The sequence below is a fragment of the Lynx rufus genome, unplaced genomic scaffold, assembly GCF_022079265.1.
Source record: "Lynx rufus isolate CCGP_SWC_20201006 ecotype Redwood Valley unplaced genomic scaffold, mLynRuf1.p SCAF_7, whole genome shotgun sequence".
NCBI classification, from domain to species: Eukaryota; Metazoa; Chordata; class Mammalia; order Carnivora; family Felidae; genus Lynx; species Lynx rufus.
In genome coordinates this window covers 129,629,934-129,643,061 of record NW_025814889.1, presented here as the reverse complement: position 1 = coordinate 129,643,061, position 13,128 = coordinate 129,629,934, and the positions used below count along the sequence as shown (strand labels likewise).

General features: G+C 61.8%; 1 protein-coding gene across 2 annotated transcripts in view; it reads right to left on the bottom strand.

Annotated features, from left to right (window-relative positions):
• Nucleotides 1-9,195: 9,195 nt before the first annotated feature.
• TOM1 (target of myb1 membrane trafficking protein) overlaps nucleotides 9,196-13,128 on the bottom strand; it is a 43,078-nt gene continuing 39,145 nt past the window's right edge. For both annotated transcript variants that reach the window (XM_047064937.1, XM_047064936.1), the window contains exons 13-15: nucleotides 11,208-11,267; nucleotides 10,173-10,212; nucleotides 9,196-10,091 (exon numbers count right to left, since the gene is read on the bottom strand). In XM_047064937.1, coding sequence (XP_046920893.1) covers nucleotides 9,937-10,091; nucleotides 10,173-10,212; nucleotides 11,208-11,267 — 255 coding nt within the window. In that variant the 3' untranslated portion in view covers nucleotides 9,196-9,936. The remainder of the gene's footprint in view (nucleotides 10,092-10,172; nucleotides 10,213-11,207; nucleotides 11,268-13,128) is intronic.

Sequence of the window (13,128 nt, the reverse complement as noted above, 5' to 3'; positions counted from 1 at the left end):
TGGTGAGTGTCCCATCACTGGAGGCGTGCAAGCAAAAACTGGATTTAATGAGCTGGATGGCACCACTAGTCTACGACTGTGCCCTAGTGTTAACCAGGCTTTTGTTGGAGGGTGAGACAAAAAGCCTTACCTGTTGCTAAACGAGGTGAGAAGTTCTGCTGTGCAGGTGTGTGTGTGTGTGTGTGTGTGTGTGTGTGTTCCAGGGGATATGATTTGACCTGCAGTTTACCTGCGTTAAAAACAGGCCGGTAGTGAGGCTCCACGATCACTCACACATCCCCCAGTCTTGTCAGGCCAGTCTGGGTCCAGCCCCCAGACGCGGCAAGTGCATTCATGCTCCTGCTCATGCCTCACCTTCCAGAAATGTCTAACAGCCCCCTCCACCTCTGTTACGTAGTAGGAGAGTATGGAGGGCATGGTAATCTGGTGGATCATGTCGGTTGTCTACTCAACAGCCATCCACTTTCCCCCTTGATGACAATCTCCCAAGTTGGTAAGGATTCAAATGAAGACATACTCAGGGGAGGCGGGCCCAGTGGCAGGGCATGAATCAGGATTGGTCTAAGGTGTGGACTCTAAGCCATCTTGCGGTTATTCCATTCCTCTTTGCCAGTGCGTTCACAGAGGTGAGTTCCGAGTTAGAGGAAGGACATTGTGAGGAGGTCTGGGGTGGAGCCCTGAAGGGTGAGTTAGTTAACTGGGGGGTGGGCAGTTCTAGAAGGAACAGCATGTGCAAGGGCCCTGTGGTCAGGGCGTGAAACTTTTGAGGTGTGAAAGACAGCCTGTGTGTGTGTGTGTGTGTGTGTGTGTGTGTGTGTGCAGTGCAGAGATCTGGAGTGTGGCAGGATGCAGACCCCCAGGGCCTTGGAGGCCAGGCCAGGAAGTGTGTCTTTAACCCGAGAGCAGGTGAAGGGTTTAGGTGTGTGTGTTGGGGTTCGGCATGGCGGTGTTGTAAAACCCAGTCAGATTGGCCTTTTGAAAGTTATTCTGGCTGCGTGTGAGGGAGACATTGCAGCGAGGGCAGGGTTGATGCTTTAACCCCCCAGCTTCACACCCAGTAGAAGTCCGAAGTCCTCCAGAGATTTCTGAGATCCTGGATGCTCATGTTTTCGACACTTGCCCTGCCCCCACTGCGCTGGCTTCTTCCTGAGTGAGTCTCCTGGTCCTGTGCTGACTCAAATGTGGAACTTCACCCCTTCTCCATTTCTACAAAATCCTACTCTTGCAAATGCTTGTGAGCAGAGGATCTGCTAAAGATCCTGAGGTCACCGGGGTGACATCAGGCCTCACGCTTTAACGTGGCAAGTGCCATAGGTCTGTTCTTCCAAAACTTTTGGGCATACCCCGTGTCCTCCCCTGCCCGGATCTTCCCTGCACGCTTGCTTGATCACCCAGGGCTTCCCCCCTTCCTGCTGGCTTCCATAGGATTCCCTCCCTCTCACTGCAGACGGGTTCCATTCTCCCCAAGCTTGCAGATCCAAAGTCACCATTCACAAACCTGAAAGTGACAAGGGTTCATTTTCTCCAACCACTGTCGTCAACCACGCCCAGCCCCCCATCCACAGCCCTTGTGACACTTCTGGCAATTTTGCGAACGTTCTTGTCACTGTCACACATGACGAGGTCCAGTCTCAAATTCACTGTCCTCTGATTGGACACCCACTTCCTCCCTGCCCCTCAGCACTTTAGGGCCTTGCTGGAGGGACCTGGGGGTGTTGCGTGCCTGCTCCTTTGCCCCCCTTTGCTCTGTCCTCTGGTCTCTTTCTTCTCTGGTGGGCTGTGGCCAGGAAGAGGGAGACAGAGAGGTCTCTTGTCACCTGGTGCCACCCACAGTGGCTCTTGCTGTGTGACGTCCCTCTCTGGTGGGGCCTTGATGTCCTCTGTGGGCCAGGTGTCTATGCAGGTTCTGGATGGAAGGGGGATGGAAGAAGGGATGGCCTGAATCTGCATCTGTACTGGATGGACGGATGTCTGGACGGCGCCTGGACCAGGGGTGAATGGACGGCAGGGAGGGCTTAAGGACGGTTGGAGGTGGGGCTGGAAGGCCCGGGTGTTCTCAGCCTAGGGGTCTCCACCCCCCTCTCCTGGCCCTCTGGCTCTGCTGAAACATGTCTGCTCTTGACTCTCAGCTGGTGGGCAATGGGTGGATCTGCTGGTGGGAGAGTAACTGGGGAGGGGTGAGGGAGGGGGGATAAGGGGCTTCGTGTTGGAAGCCGGAGCCTGAAAGCCAAGACCCCCAAGTGCCGAGATGCGCAGGGCAAATGGGAGAGAACCAGTAGCTCATCTGGGAGTCAAGGAGCCCACCCTCGAGCTGGGTTTGCAGAGTGGTGGGACCATTGCAGACGACGGGGTGGTCACGACCCGTGGTGCGTGATGAAGAGTGAGGCCAGGGCCTGTGGCAGCCATGGTGGCACCCTGGGCACAGTAAGCACGGCTGTCCTGAGGTCCTGCCGGTGTGGGTTGGGGTTCTTACCCAAGCAGTGGGTGGGCCCAGGGGGCTGGACGAACAGGTGTGCAGCTGGGGGCAGGGACAAGGCTGTCCGCTGTGCCACGCTGGACACAGCGTCCACTGATGACGCGTACAGGGAAAAATGTTAATTACTCAATGCTTCGCAAAATGTTGTGTAGACAACGAACCGAAATAGACAAAAAAAACCCCGTCCACATCCAGGGTCTTTGGTGAGAGGTTTACAAGCTGCTGGACCGGTTGGTGTAATATCCTGGGGGAGCCTGGAGCAGGTGCAGGGTGCCAGGGAGGTAGGTGTTTCTGCACAGGGATTTCCAGAACCCTCCATTCCCTGCTTCCTGCTGGGCAGGTTCCAGTGGGAGACCTGGGCTCTAGTTCCCCTCCAGGCGGTAGCCCCCTCCCTGCAGGGGGCCAGGAAGCTTCGGTAGAATAAATGGCACCGTCCAGCCCACCAGCTAAGGGCCACACATGCAGGTGCACACACACACGTACTCACACAAGGTGACTTTTCTGGCTCCGAAGCAGCCCCAGGCATATCTCCAGCGCCAGAATAAACTGCACCTCACCTCTGTCCCCACAAAGACCCTTTCTCCCCAGGAAAGAGCACTCAGTAAGGCCTGTCCACTTCCTAGCTGCGTGACCTTGGACTGGTCAGCTGACCCTCCTGAACCTTACTTTTCTCCTCCATAAAATGGGGATTCCTTTTCTTTCCATCTCAGGAGCAGCAGAGGGCAGGGCGGGGAGGGGGGTGGTAGGGTCCTCCTACCCCAGGTGTATTCTAGGGGCAGGGAATGACATCAACAGCTCCCTGGCCCTCCTCTGCTGTGGACCATCTGCTTCCCCTTTCCGGGGACTAGCGTGGGGTGCGGCTGGGGGTTGGGTGCAAGGGTGTTCCCAGCTTGGGTTTCATTTCCTTCCTGCCTCTGAGACAGTGGGCCAAGCTCCCCAGCAGGCACCCAGCATGCCATGCTATCGAGGGGGACCGCCCAGGGCCTTGGAATTCACGGCCACCCCTGCCTCCCACGCAGCAGGTGGCTCCCCACCCTTATGGGTCCTGGGTTGGGGGAAGGACCCAGGAGCCCCAGGCCAGGCTGGAACGAGGCTGCCTCCAGCGACCTTGCACTGGTGGGAATCAGCCCAGTGGTGAGGCAGGCCCCCTCCCTCCCCTGGGCCTCTGTTTCCCTGTCTGTGGAATCACAGTGGGATTTGGGGCTGGGGTAGGTGTTGACGTCTCCCCTGTGTCAGCCAAGTCCAGAGGTGCAGCCTCGGTGTGGAACCAGCCTGGACAGTGCGGGAATGAGGCATGTGCACTGGCCTAGGACAGGGGCAGGGAGGGAGAGGCCACAGTCCTGAGTCAGAGGTGAGAAGAGAGGATGGGGCCCCATGAGGTTGCTTCCTCAAGTGTGGTCCTGCCCCAGGGTGGGTGTAAGGGAACCCTGCAAACTCGCTGCCTTGGGTCCGCTCTAAAACGTAATGGGTGGCATGGGGACCAGGACGGCCCGTAGCTCAGGCTCTGGGCACCTGTGGCCTTTCCTTTACTCTCCCCACTCTGGTCTGCCCTTGGCTCTCGAGGCCCAAGGATGGACCGATAAGTGCCCCTCACAGCCCTTCCCAGGGGAGGGGCAGGGGCGTGGAGGTGGGTGTCATACGTGGTCACCTTTCTGCAGAGTCTGTGTGGGTAAGAAGAGCAGGTGGGCCTGAGGGCCAGAGGGCCCTGAGGGCATCGGTATAGCTGACCATCTTGAGCTGAGTGTGCCCTCCCCCTGATTTAATGTCTAGGTCCCAACCCCCAGGACCTCAGAATGTGTATTTGGAGGTAGGGCCTTTAAAGAGGGGATTAAGGTTAAACGAGGTCATTAACGGTGGGCCCTGATCCATTCTGACTGGACGTTGGGACACAGTCACACACAGGGACCACGTGAGAACACAGGGAGAAGACGGCACCTGCAGGCCCGAGAGAGGCTCAGAAGAAACATCCCTACTGGCCCATGACCTCCAGCCCCCAGAACCGAGAGCCACCACCTTTGTGTTGTTTAAGCCCCTCAATCTGTGATGCTCTGTCGTGGTGGCCTTACACACACCGACCCAGGGCTTTTGTGCCGTTTTCCGAGGCAGGAGGTAGGCCGGGGTAGTTTGGAACTGCCCAAACGTTCAGATGGTCTGTGCGGACAGTGGACGTGGATGCCACTTCAGAGAGGCTTCCTCTGATCGTCCTTCTTAGACTCAAACCTCTTCCGTTCTTCTGCTCCTGTCCTCAACAGTGGGGGTGAAGCCGTGAGACGGAGACGGGGCCAAGCGAGGTGGGAGGCAGCCTGGAGGTGGGGGTGGGCTGCTGCCAGGGGATGGGGAAGGGGCGGTGGGTGCGGGGAGGGCGGGGCCAGAGTGGGGTGCTGGAGCCGGGTCTGAGCGGGGGCTCTGGTGTTCCATCCAGGCATGATGTGGCCACCCAAGCAAGGAGAGGAGGACATCTGCCGGCAGGGCAGTGGGGGCTGCGGGAGGTGGTCCCTCCCTGAAGGGTAACGGGGTGGGAGGGGGTGGGGGGCAGGTCCCCGCTCTGCCGAAGGGGGCAATAGATAGGGAACACCGGGAGGGGTCCCGCGCCGTCGACTGTGGTTGGAGCGGCTGGTGTGAACGCGAGCTCTCCTGCTTGCACGGGCGGAACCAGGCACACACGGATCTGCACGCCGCGTCCTCCGGGAAGCCAGGGCGCAGCGCCCCGTGTGGATGAGCGCGCCGTCTGCTTTGTAGGAGGCGCTGGCAGCTTCTGCGGGCTCCGAGGGGACGAGGGGACGGGGCTCTGATTTGCTGCCCCCGACCCCGCTTGTCTCCTCGAATACTCCCCCTAACCCGGTGGTGAGTCGGAGGGAATAAAAGGGCTGAGGTCCCTTGTCCAGACACGCAGAGGGTCCTTCCGACCGGAGCTCCCAGCCCTGCACCTGTCAGCGTGCGGGGGATGGGAGGCAGAGGGTAAGGGAGTTTGCGGGTTTGGACTGGGGGCCCAGGACCCCTGTGCGAGGGCAGAGAGGGCCGGTGCCCGGGTCAGCCGGGGAGAGGGTGGCCGCCTGGGTGGTGGTGGACCGCGTGCTCGCGTGCCCCTGTGGGCCCGGTGCGTGTCGCGCTGCTGCCATCTCGTGGCCACCGTGGGACGCTGACCCGAGCCCGGGGCCATTCTGAGGGGAGGGGGAAGAGGGGCTCTGCAGATGTTCGCGGTCAGCCCTGCGTCCAGGACCCCGGGCCTAGCAGAGCGATGCGTAAAGGCACCGTCGCAGGATCTGGGGCTGTCCTGGACGCAGCGGGCACCCTAGAGGGCTGGGGTCCCTGCAATTACCCCGGAGTCAGAGGAGCAGTGCCCCTGGCCGGGTGTCTGCCGCAGAGGCTGTTTTGGATGGAAGGGGTACCATCCGTGGCAGCACGTGGGGAGCATCGTCTTGACAGGTGCTGTGCTCCTCATCCTCTGTTAATCTGTACCACGACCCTATGAAGGAGCAGCTGGTACAGTCCCTTTTACAAGTGAGAAAATGGAGGCACAGAGAGGTTAATAATTTGCCTAAGGTCACACAGCTCAGAAGTGGCCAGGCCAGGATTTGCTGTTAGAGGACAGTTGGAGAGGTTGCATGCTGACACTGGGGTGAGGGATTGGGGGGGGGGGGCGGTGGTCAGTGTCCAGGCCTAGGGTGGGGTTCTGGTGGCCCAGGGAAGCCAGGAGGGGGTGCGGGGCGGGGGGAGTGGAGGCTTTGCCAGGCAGAGCTGGTGCTTCACGCAGCCCCCGGGGGCTGCCTCCTAGGTGCCCCTTCCCCTGCCCATGGGCTGGGCTCCACTCAACCTGCCTGTGTCCCTGGCCTGGTGCCACCACCTACTGAGGCAGCTGGGCCCAGCAGGAGCTGCTGGTGCCGCATTCATTTCGTCCCACGGTCCCCAGCGGCAGCTGGTCCTCTTTCATGTGGGGCCGAGTGACTTCCTGCTGCTGAGGGACTGCCCAGGGCCCAGGCCTCAGGGATCCCCAGCCTGGCTCCTGCCAGGGCTTCCTCGTCCATCCCAGCCCCATCTGCTGTCTCTTGAGAGGAGGGGACCCTGGAAGGTGTTCCCCAGTGCCGCCCCCTCTGGGGGACGCCCAGAGCCCTTCCTGCCTGGCCCCCCGCCACTGCCCCACCGCACCGCTCTAGCCCTGGGCCCTGTCACAGCCCCACCGAGCCATCAGTTTCCTTCATCCCAGAGCAGGTGGCACTCCTTGCATTTATGTCTTGGCTGCTCCCCTTCCCTGCTGAGCTGAGTGACCCCCTCCCCCTCCCCGGACTGGCACTTGGCCACCTTCAGCTCTGTACTCTCAGCACTTAGAGCCACGCCTGCTACACAGCTGGCACTCGGGGGACGCCACACGCGGGAAGGGATAAACAACTTGGCCACTCTAGTTCCCATGGCCACGAGCCCCTGGAGACTTCCACAGAAGGTTCCCTGGGCTTGGGTCCTTGTAAGATCACCATTCCCCGCAGCAGACTGGGTCCCACTCTTCCGTTATGGTGTGCCTAGGCGAGTCTTTGCTTCTCTGGGCCTCAGTTTCCCTACCTGTAAGCAGGGATCAAAACCTTTGACCGCACAGGGCCCCTGTGACCGTGGAGAGGCCCAGGCCAGGGGCTCCTCCGAATGAGGTGGGGAGGGGGGGACCCTGGGAGAGCTGAGGGGCTGCAGGGGAAGGGGAGGGAGCCCGCCTCGGGCTCCCAGGTCGGGCCTGGGGACAGAAGCCTATAGCTTCACTGTGAGTAGGTGGTACACCGGTCAGCTCACCCGGACAGCATGCCCCACCACGTGAGCCAGTATGCGCATGTGTGAGTGCGCGAGCGCGTCAGCAGTCCGGCCACGCCGGGAGTGGGGGGCGGACGGTCTCGTGTTGCCACGGTCGTCCTGTCTGACCATCGGATGCTGCCAACCTCAGCCAGGCAGGGACCAGCAGAAGGTTCACAGTATGAAAAAGATGGTCCCAAGCCCCAGGCACTTTACCCAACTTCATCCGTCATGTGGAACCGAGCACAAAATCCAGCCGCTCCGGACCCTGCAGGGCCGCTGTGTTGTTCCTGGCAGCAACAGCAAGAAATAGCCCAGGAAGGGACCCCTGGAAGCCGTGTGCTGGCAGGAGCGCTTGACCCGAGGAGGCAGCAGGCCCAGCAAGAGAAAGCAGTCTGGGGCCCCTCAGAGGGAGACCAAAGTCCTCAACACATGGCCACCTCCGTGTGATAAGGCCGGTAAGATGGAGGGGGTGCTAATGCCCGAGTGGAGGCAGGGAGCAGAAGCGGCCGAGTGACAGTGTGGTACCCGGACGCAGGCCTCTTCCCAGTTCTGAGGAGGAGCAGCCTGGGCAAGGCTGGCAGGGCTCCACACCTTGGCCTGGGGGCCACCTGCCAAGGGACGAGAGCAGGCGCAGGCGACACTTCGCACTGGTTAAAACCCCAGCCTTGGCATCACCTGGGCTAATGCGCCGCTCACACGCGCAGGAGGCAGGGGGGGAGCTGGGGTTTGGACCACTGAGGCTGTATGAGCAGAGGGCGAGGGCCCAAGGAGCCTCTGTCTCACCAAAGCGACTCCACCGGACAGCCGGGCCCGTGGGGTAGCCGCGCCCCTCTCCCCTGCGAGAAGAGGTTGTTAGGGTTGGAGAAATAGGCCAGAGGTGAGCTGCAGCCGCCACCTTCCTCCAGGCTTGGCTCATCTCCAAGTTCTGAAGCCTGGCCTGGGCCATGCGCTCCCCCCCCCTCCCCTGCTTGGGGGGACGGGCAAGCCTAGAGCTGTCCCTGGAGTCCCTGGCCCCGAATCCACCCGGAGCGCTGGTGGGGTCTGGTCTCCTGCATGCCAAGATCACGGCACTGCGTGCCAAGATCTCCTGCCTGTCACCGATGGGAGCCGGTGGCTGCTCCCAGACCCAGGCCACACTTCAGCAGTCCAGGCTCCCCTGGACCCACGCGTTCGGACTTCTTCCCTCCTCTGTAGGCAGGTCAATCGCTCCCGCCACAGAGCAGCCCCCTCCCTTCCACCGCTGAGGGCTGGGCTGCCCCTCGGGGAGCCTGGTGTTGAGATTCCAGGCTGGGAAATGTGGTTCCCCAAGACCTGGGGCTCTCGGGTTGCCACAGAGTAAGAACTTACTAAGACCCCGTGCCTACACCCTGTGGCTCAGCTCCCCGAGCTGTGTGCCAAGGCATCCAAACTGGGCCTCAGTGTTGTCATCTGAAAAATGGGGACAATGCACTGATGCACGAGGAAGCACCTGGCCCATGGTAAGCATCTATGCCACTTCTTCTGGGCTGGGGCAGCTCACGTGACCCACCGAGTCACAGGCTCAGCATCTGTGACAGGAGACAGTCACTTTACTTTGCCCGAGCCCGCGTGTAGCCCTAATGCGGTGCCTGGCACCCGGGCCTCAGATGGGACGCCCGTACCGTCTGCAGCCGCTCCTCTGTGATCACTGTTGCAGGACAGGAGCTGGCCCGAGGGGGGGACAGCGAGTGTAGAGGTGCCCTCGGGATGGAGGGCGGTCGCTCAGGAGAGCGATGGGGCGAGTCGAGGCTGCAGCCCGTGTTGTGAGGCGTGAGGGGGCTGCACCTGCCCGCACGCGGTGCTGCCCAGTGCCGCCACCCTGCTTGTAGAGGGCCCTCTCCTGGATGCCCCTAGCCCGGCCCGGCCCGGCCCAGAGCAGTCCTGGTCTCTGGTGATGCCAGAAAGACACTTCCCACCTGGAGACTCAATAGCGTTGCCAGCAGGGTGCTTTCCTACCTTTAATTGGGGCTACAAAAGGCACCTCTCCCAGTACAAGAAGGTCAATCAACAGGTGGGTGGGCCCAGTGCCCGGTGGAGCCCTGACCGGGAGGAACAGGAGGAGGATGATGGAGGAAAAGGCAGTGGAGGTCGTGGGGGCCACAGGTGCTCCAGGAGCCTCTCCTTGCGGCCTGGGGCTGCTGGGGTCTCGCCCCCACCACACGCAGCTTCGTACCTGGACAGCGTGCGGCTGGGCAGAGGCCCCCACAGCCGGCCCTCGACGGCTAGCCAAAGCCTTTGGGGTCCACGAGGCAGGGGCCGGGGAATGGACCGGAGGCTGCGACAGAAGCTTCTGCTGCCTCTGGCCTCCAGCCAGGCCTCGACTGGCAGTGTGGAAAGGGTCCAGGGAGGGGATCCCCTAGGACAAGGAGTCACATCCGGGCAACCAAGCGGCCGGCCAGTCTCAGCAAAGTAGTGGTCGGTTGGGGTGGGGAAGGAGGCAGGAGTGGCCAAGATCCCAATGTAGAGCTGACTCGTTACCCCGGTTCATCCAGCTGTCTCTCCACGGCCCAGGCGGCGCGGCCACAGCAGGGTCAGCCTATCCTCGAGGCGAAGAGGAGGGGGTAACAAGCCATCCTCAAAGCAGCCTTAACACCGAAGGAGGGAAACAGGCCCCCGTCGGGGACTGTGGGAGCAGCGGGGGCTCAGGCTGCAGGTGCCAGGCCCCACGCTCATAAGGCAAACAGCATGTCCTCATCTTTCTCCTGGGTCTTCTTTCGAGGGGCAGCGCCACGAGGGGGACCCAGGGGCCCCTCGGCCGAGGGGCTGGAGAGGTTGGGCAACCGATCGGCTGCTTTGGCCCGTTCTTCCAGGAACTTGTCAAACTCTAGAGGAACGAGACAGAAGGGTTGGGGGGCCGGTTCCGAGGCCAGGGCGGGGGAAGGGGCGGGCGGGCAGGGCCTACTACCTTCGCTGGTGACGCCCTTGGGCTCCTCCGTGTCATTCCCCTGAGAAAGCAGAAGGAGGAGGAGGTTAGCCACAGTCGTCTGGGGGCAGGCGGAGTGGGCCCAGGACCTGAACCTTGTCCCCACTCTTCCCCGAGCTGCAGCCCTGGGTGTCACCTGACTGCTCTGAGCCTCAGTTTCCCGCTTGGTAGAACTGGTTGTCGGGAAGCTAAAATGGAATATCGGACTGCCAAGCCCAGGCTGTGGGGCCCAGCGGGTCCTCAATAAACACCAGTTCCTTTTCTTCTGGTGTGTAGATGGTGAACACACTTGCCCTTGTGGCGGGAAGGGCCCCAGAGACGGAGGCCACGCGTGCTAAAGTTGGGAGTGGGGGGGTGCCTCCTGCCACCACCAGGCATGGACCCCCGCGTGACCTCGGGCGGAAACACTGTCTTGGCCGCTGGCAGCAGGCAGCCTCTGGGCCTGGGAGCGTCCAGGCCCTTGGTCCTTGGTGCCCAAAGGTGGGGCGGCAGGTGCAGGGGGAGGGGCCCTGGACAGGAGAGCCGAGGCTGGCCGCCCTTGCCGCTCCCTGGGGGCCGCGGGGCTCTGCAGACGGCCTGGGCCCCTGCCTCCTCCTCGGCTCGGCACCCCTCAGGGCTGCTCATCAGCTTCCTGGTCTGGAAGATGGCGCCGCTGGTGGAGCTTCTCAGAGGCACCGGAGGGAGGGCCCCCGAGCTGGTGCAGGCGCAGGGCTCACCACTGTGACGGCTTCCCTCAGCCCATCCTGCCTTTCCTGTCTCAGGCTGAGGCTCCTGGGGCCCGCGGTGACAGCACTCTCAGGAAAGGCTCGGCCCCAGCAGCTGTGAGGCGGAGGCCTCTGAGGAGAGTGCCTGGGAGAGGGCGGGCGGCTGGCAGGAGGTGTCCCACATTGGCGCTCCCCTCCTCACCAGCTGCTCACCTGCCCCTGTGACCAGTCACTTCCTCATGAGCCCGCTGTTGGTGGGGGGGGGAGGAATGTGTCCCAGCCTCTGCTTCTGGGCGGGGCGAGGCCAACTTACCACGTCAGTGGACAGCCACTGCTCGATGTCCTCCATGAGGCAGGCCTGGGTGACGGGGATCTGGAAGGAAGGGCAGGGGTGAGGTGGTGAGGGCAGTGCATGGGGTGTGAAGGTGGAAGGCCCCATCAGCTGGGGGTCTGCTGGCTGGGCGGCCTGTGGCTGTCACCCTCACCCCTGAGTCTCTTCATTTACGAAGTGGGGCCAGTTGGACATGCCCCACCCCCTTCTGGGGGGTTGAGATCCTGGTATATCCCCTTCAAGATGGCTCCTGCCCGTCTGCTTAGGACCCACAATTCTGCCCACTGTGCCAGGCTGTGGGCAAGGGGATGCGGGGCCGGGCGCTAGGCAGGGGGTCAGGGAGGGGGCTCCTAACAGCTGGAGCAGGAACCTGAGGAAGAACGGATCTCCCCACTACTCACAGGGACTTTCGTTTTGGGCCACAAAGACATGGGCTCTGCCACAAGGGTCCCGCACTGGGGCTGGGGGCTTCCTTCTACAGTGTGAGGACCCAGTTGGAGGTTTTGGGGACAGAGTCCGAGACTGCCCTTTCATACAGCGTGGCTTGGGCAGGTCACTTGTCTGACCTCGCTTCTCTCATCTTTAGAGGAGGGAGCACACGGTCCCTACCGTCCAGGCTGCTGTGAGGGGACAGGAGGTGATGGATAGGAGTCTGGCACAGAGCAGACGCTCAAGAAAGGCTAGTGACCACTTTGTTACTTTGGGAAAGAGAGTGAGAGTGACAGTCCTTCTCCAACCCAGCCAGTTCGGTCCCCAAGCTCTGTCCCCAGCACCTGAGGACCCCGGTGGCGGCAGAAGCGCCCAGAGCAGAGAGAGCAGGCGCCTACTTCCCGGAAGCAACAGCAAGGGCTCTGGGCAGCGTGCACCTGTCCCTCTCTACCCAGCCCAGAACCAGCGAGCCCCGGTCACCTCCCAGCTGCCAGAGGGGCCACCCCTCTGTCAGACGTTTAACCCAATGAGCCACCCAGGCTCCCCGAGCAGCTTCCATTTTGTAAGGTAATTCTTGATTTCAGCTCAGGTCAGGATTGTCACAGTCACAGTCTGTCACAGTCTGGCAGCTGGGGCTCATTCGGTTAAACTGTCCTGTGACAGCCCCACCCCGGGCGGGACTCCTGCCAATGGCAGCCTCCGCTCTCTGGGCCGGCCTGGCCTCTCCTCACCATGCCTTGTCTCATCATCCAGTCACTGAGGCTCTTCTCAAGGCTGCCTCCCATCTGGGTGAGAAAGGGTCAGGCTGAGGGTGGCGGGAAGGCCAGGGCCACTGGTATGCTGGCAGCTTTCTCCAATGTGGACGCCCCTTTCAGGTCGGGAGTCCTGTTACCACCTTAGGAGGCCGTGTGTGTGTGTGTGTGTGTGTGTGTGTGTGCGCCTGTGGAGGCTGGTGTTGTGGGGGCAGGTGAGGGGGGACAGGAAGCAGTGGAGGGTGTCGCACTGGGATGAACCACAATAGCCCTGGGACCCCAGGGTCCTGAATGCACCGGGCAAATCTCCTCCTTTTCCACAACGAGCCTGGGAGCAGCCCGGGCAATCCCGGAAGGGCTGAGAAGGCAGCCATTAACCAGTGTGCTGGCTGCTAGGGGCTCTGATGGGTACCCCAGGATTAGAACGTTGGTTTGCCCAGTCCCCTCATGTTTACTGATGGACAATCAGTGTTCCCTAGCTAGGACCCCAGAGATGAGGAGACTAGAGTCCCGGCTCCCAGCTCGCCGGCCCCCAACTGCCTCCCCCGCCCTGGACAGACCCGGCACAGGGCCTGGGACACGCTGTCCAGCAGCCGCAGTCACGGGACTTGTGAACCCCGGGGGCAAACACTGGCTGCCAGGAGAGCTGGCACTGGATTCCATGCTCTACTTTGCCGCTCAGAGTCCCGTCCTGACGGTTTAACGGGAGAAAGCCTCTCCAC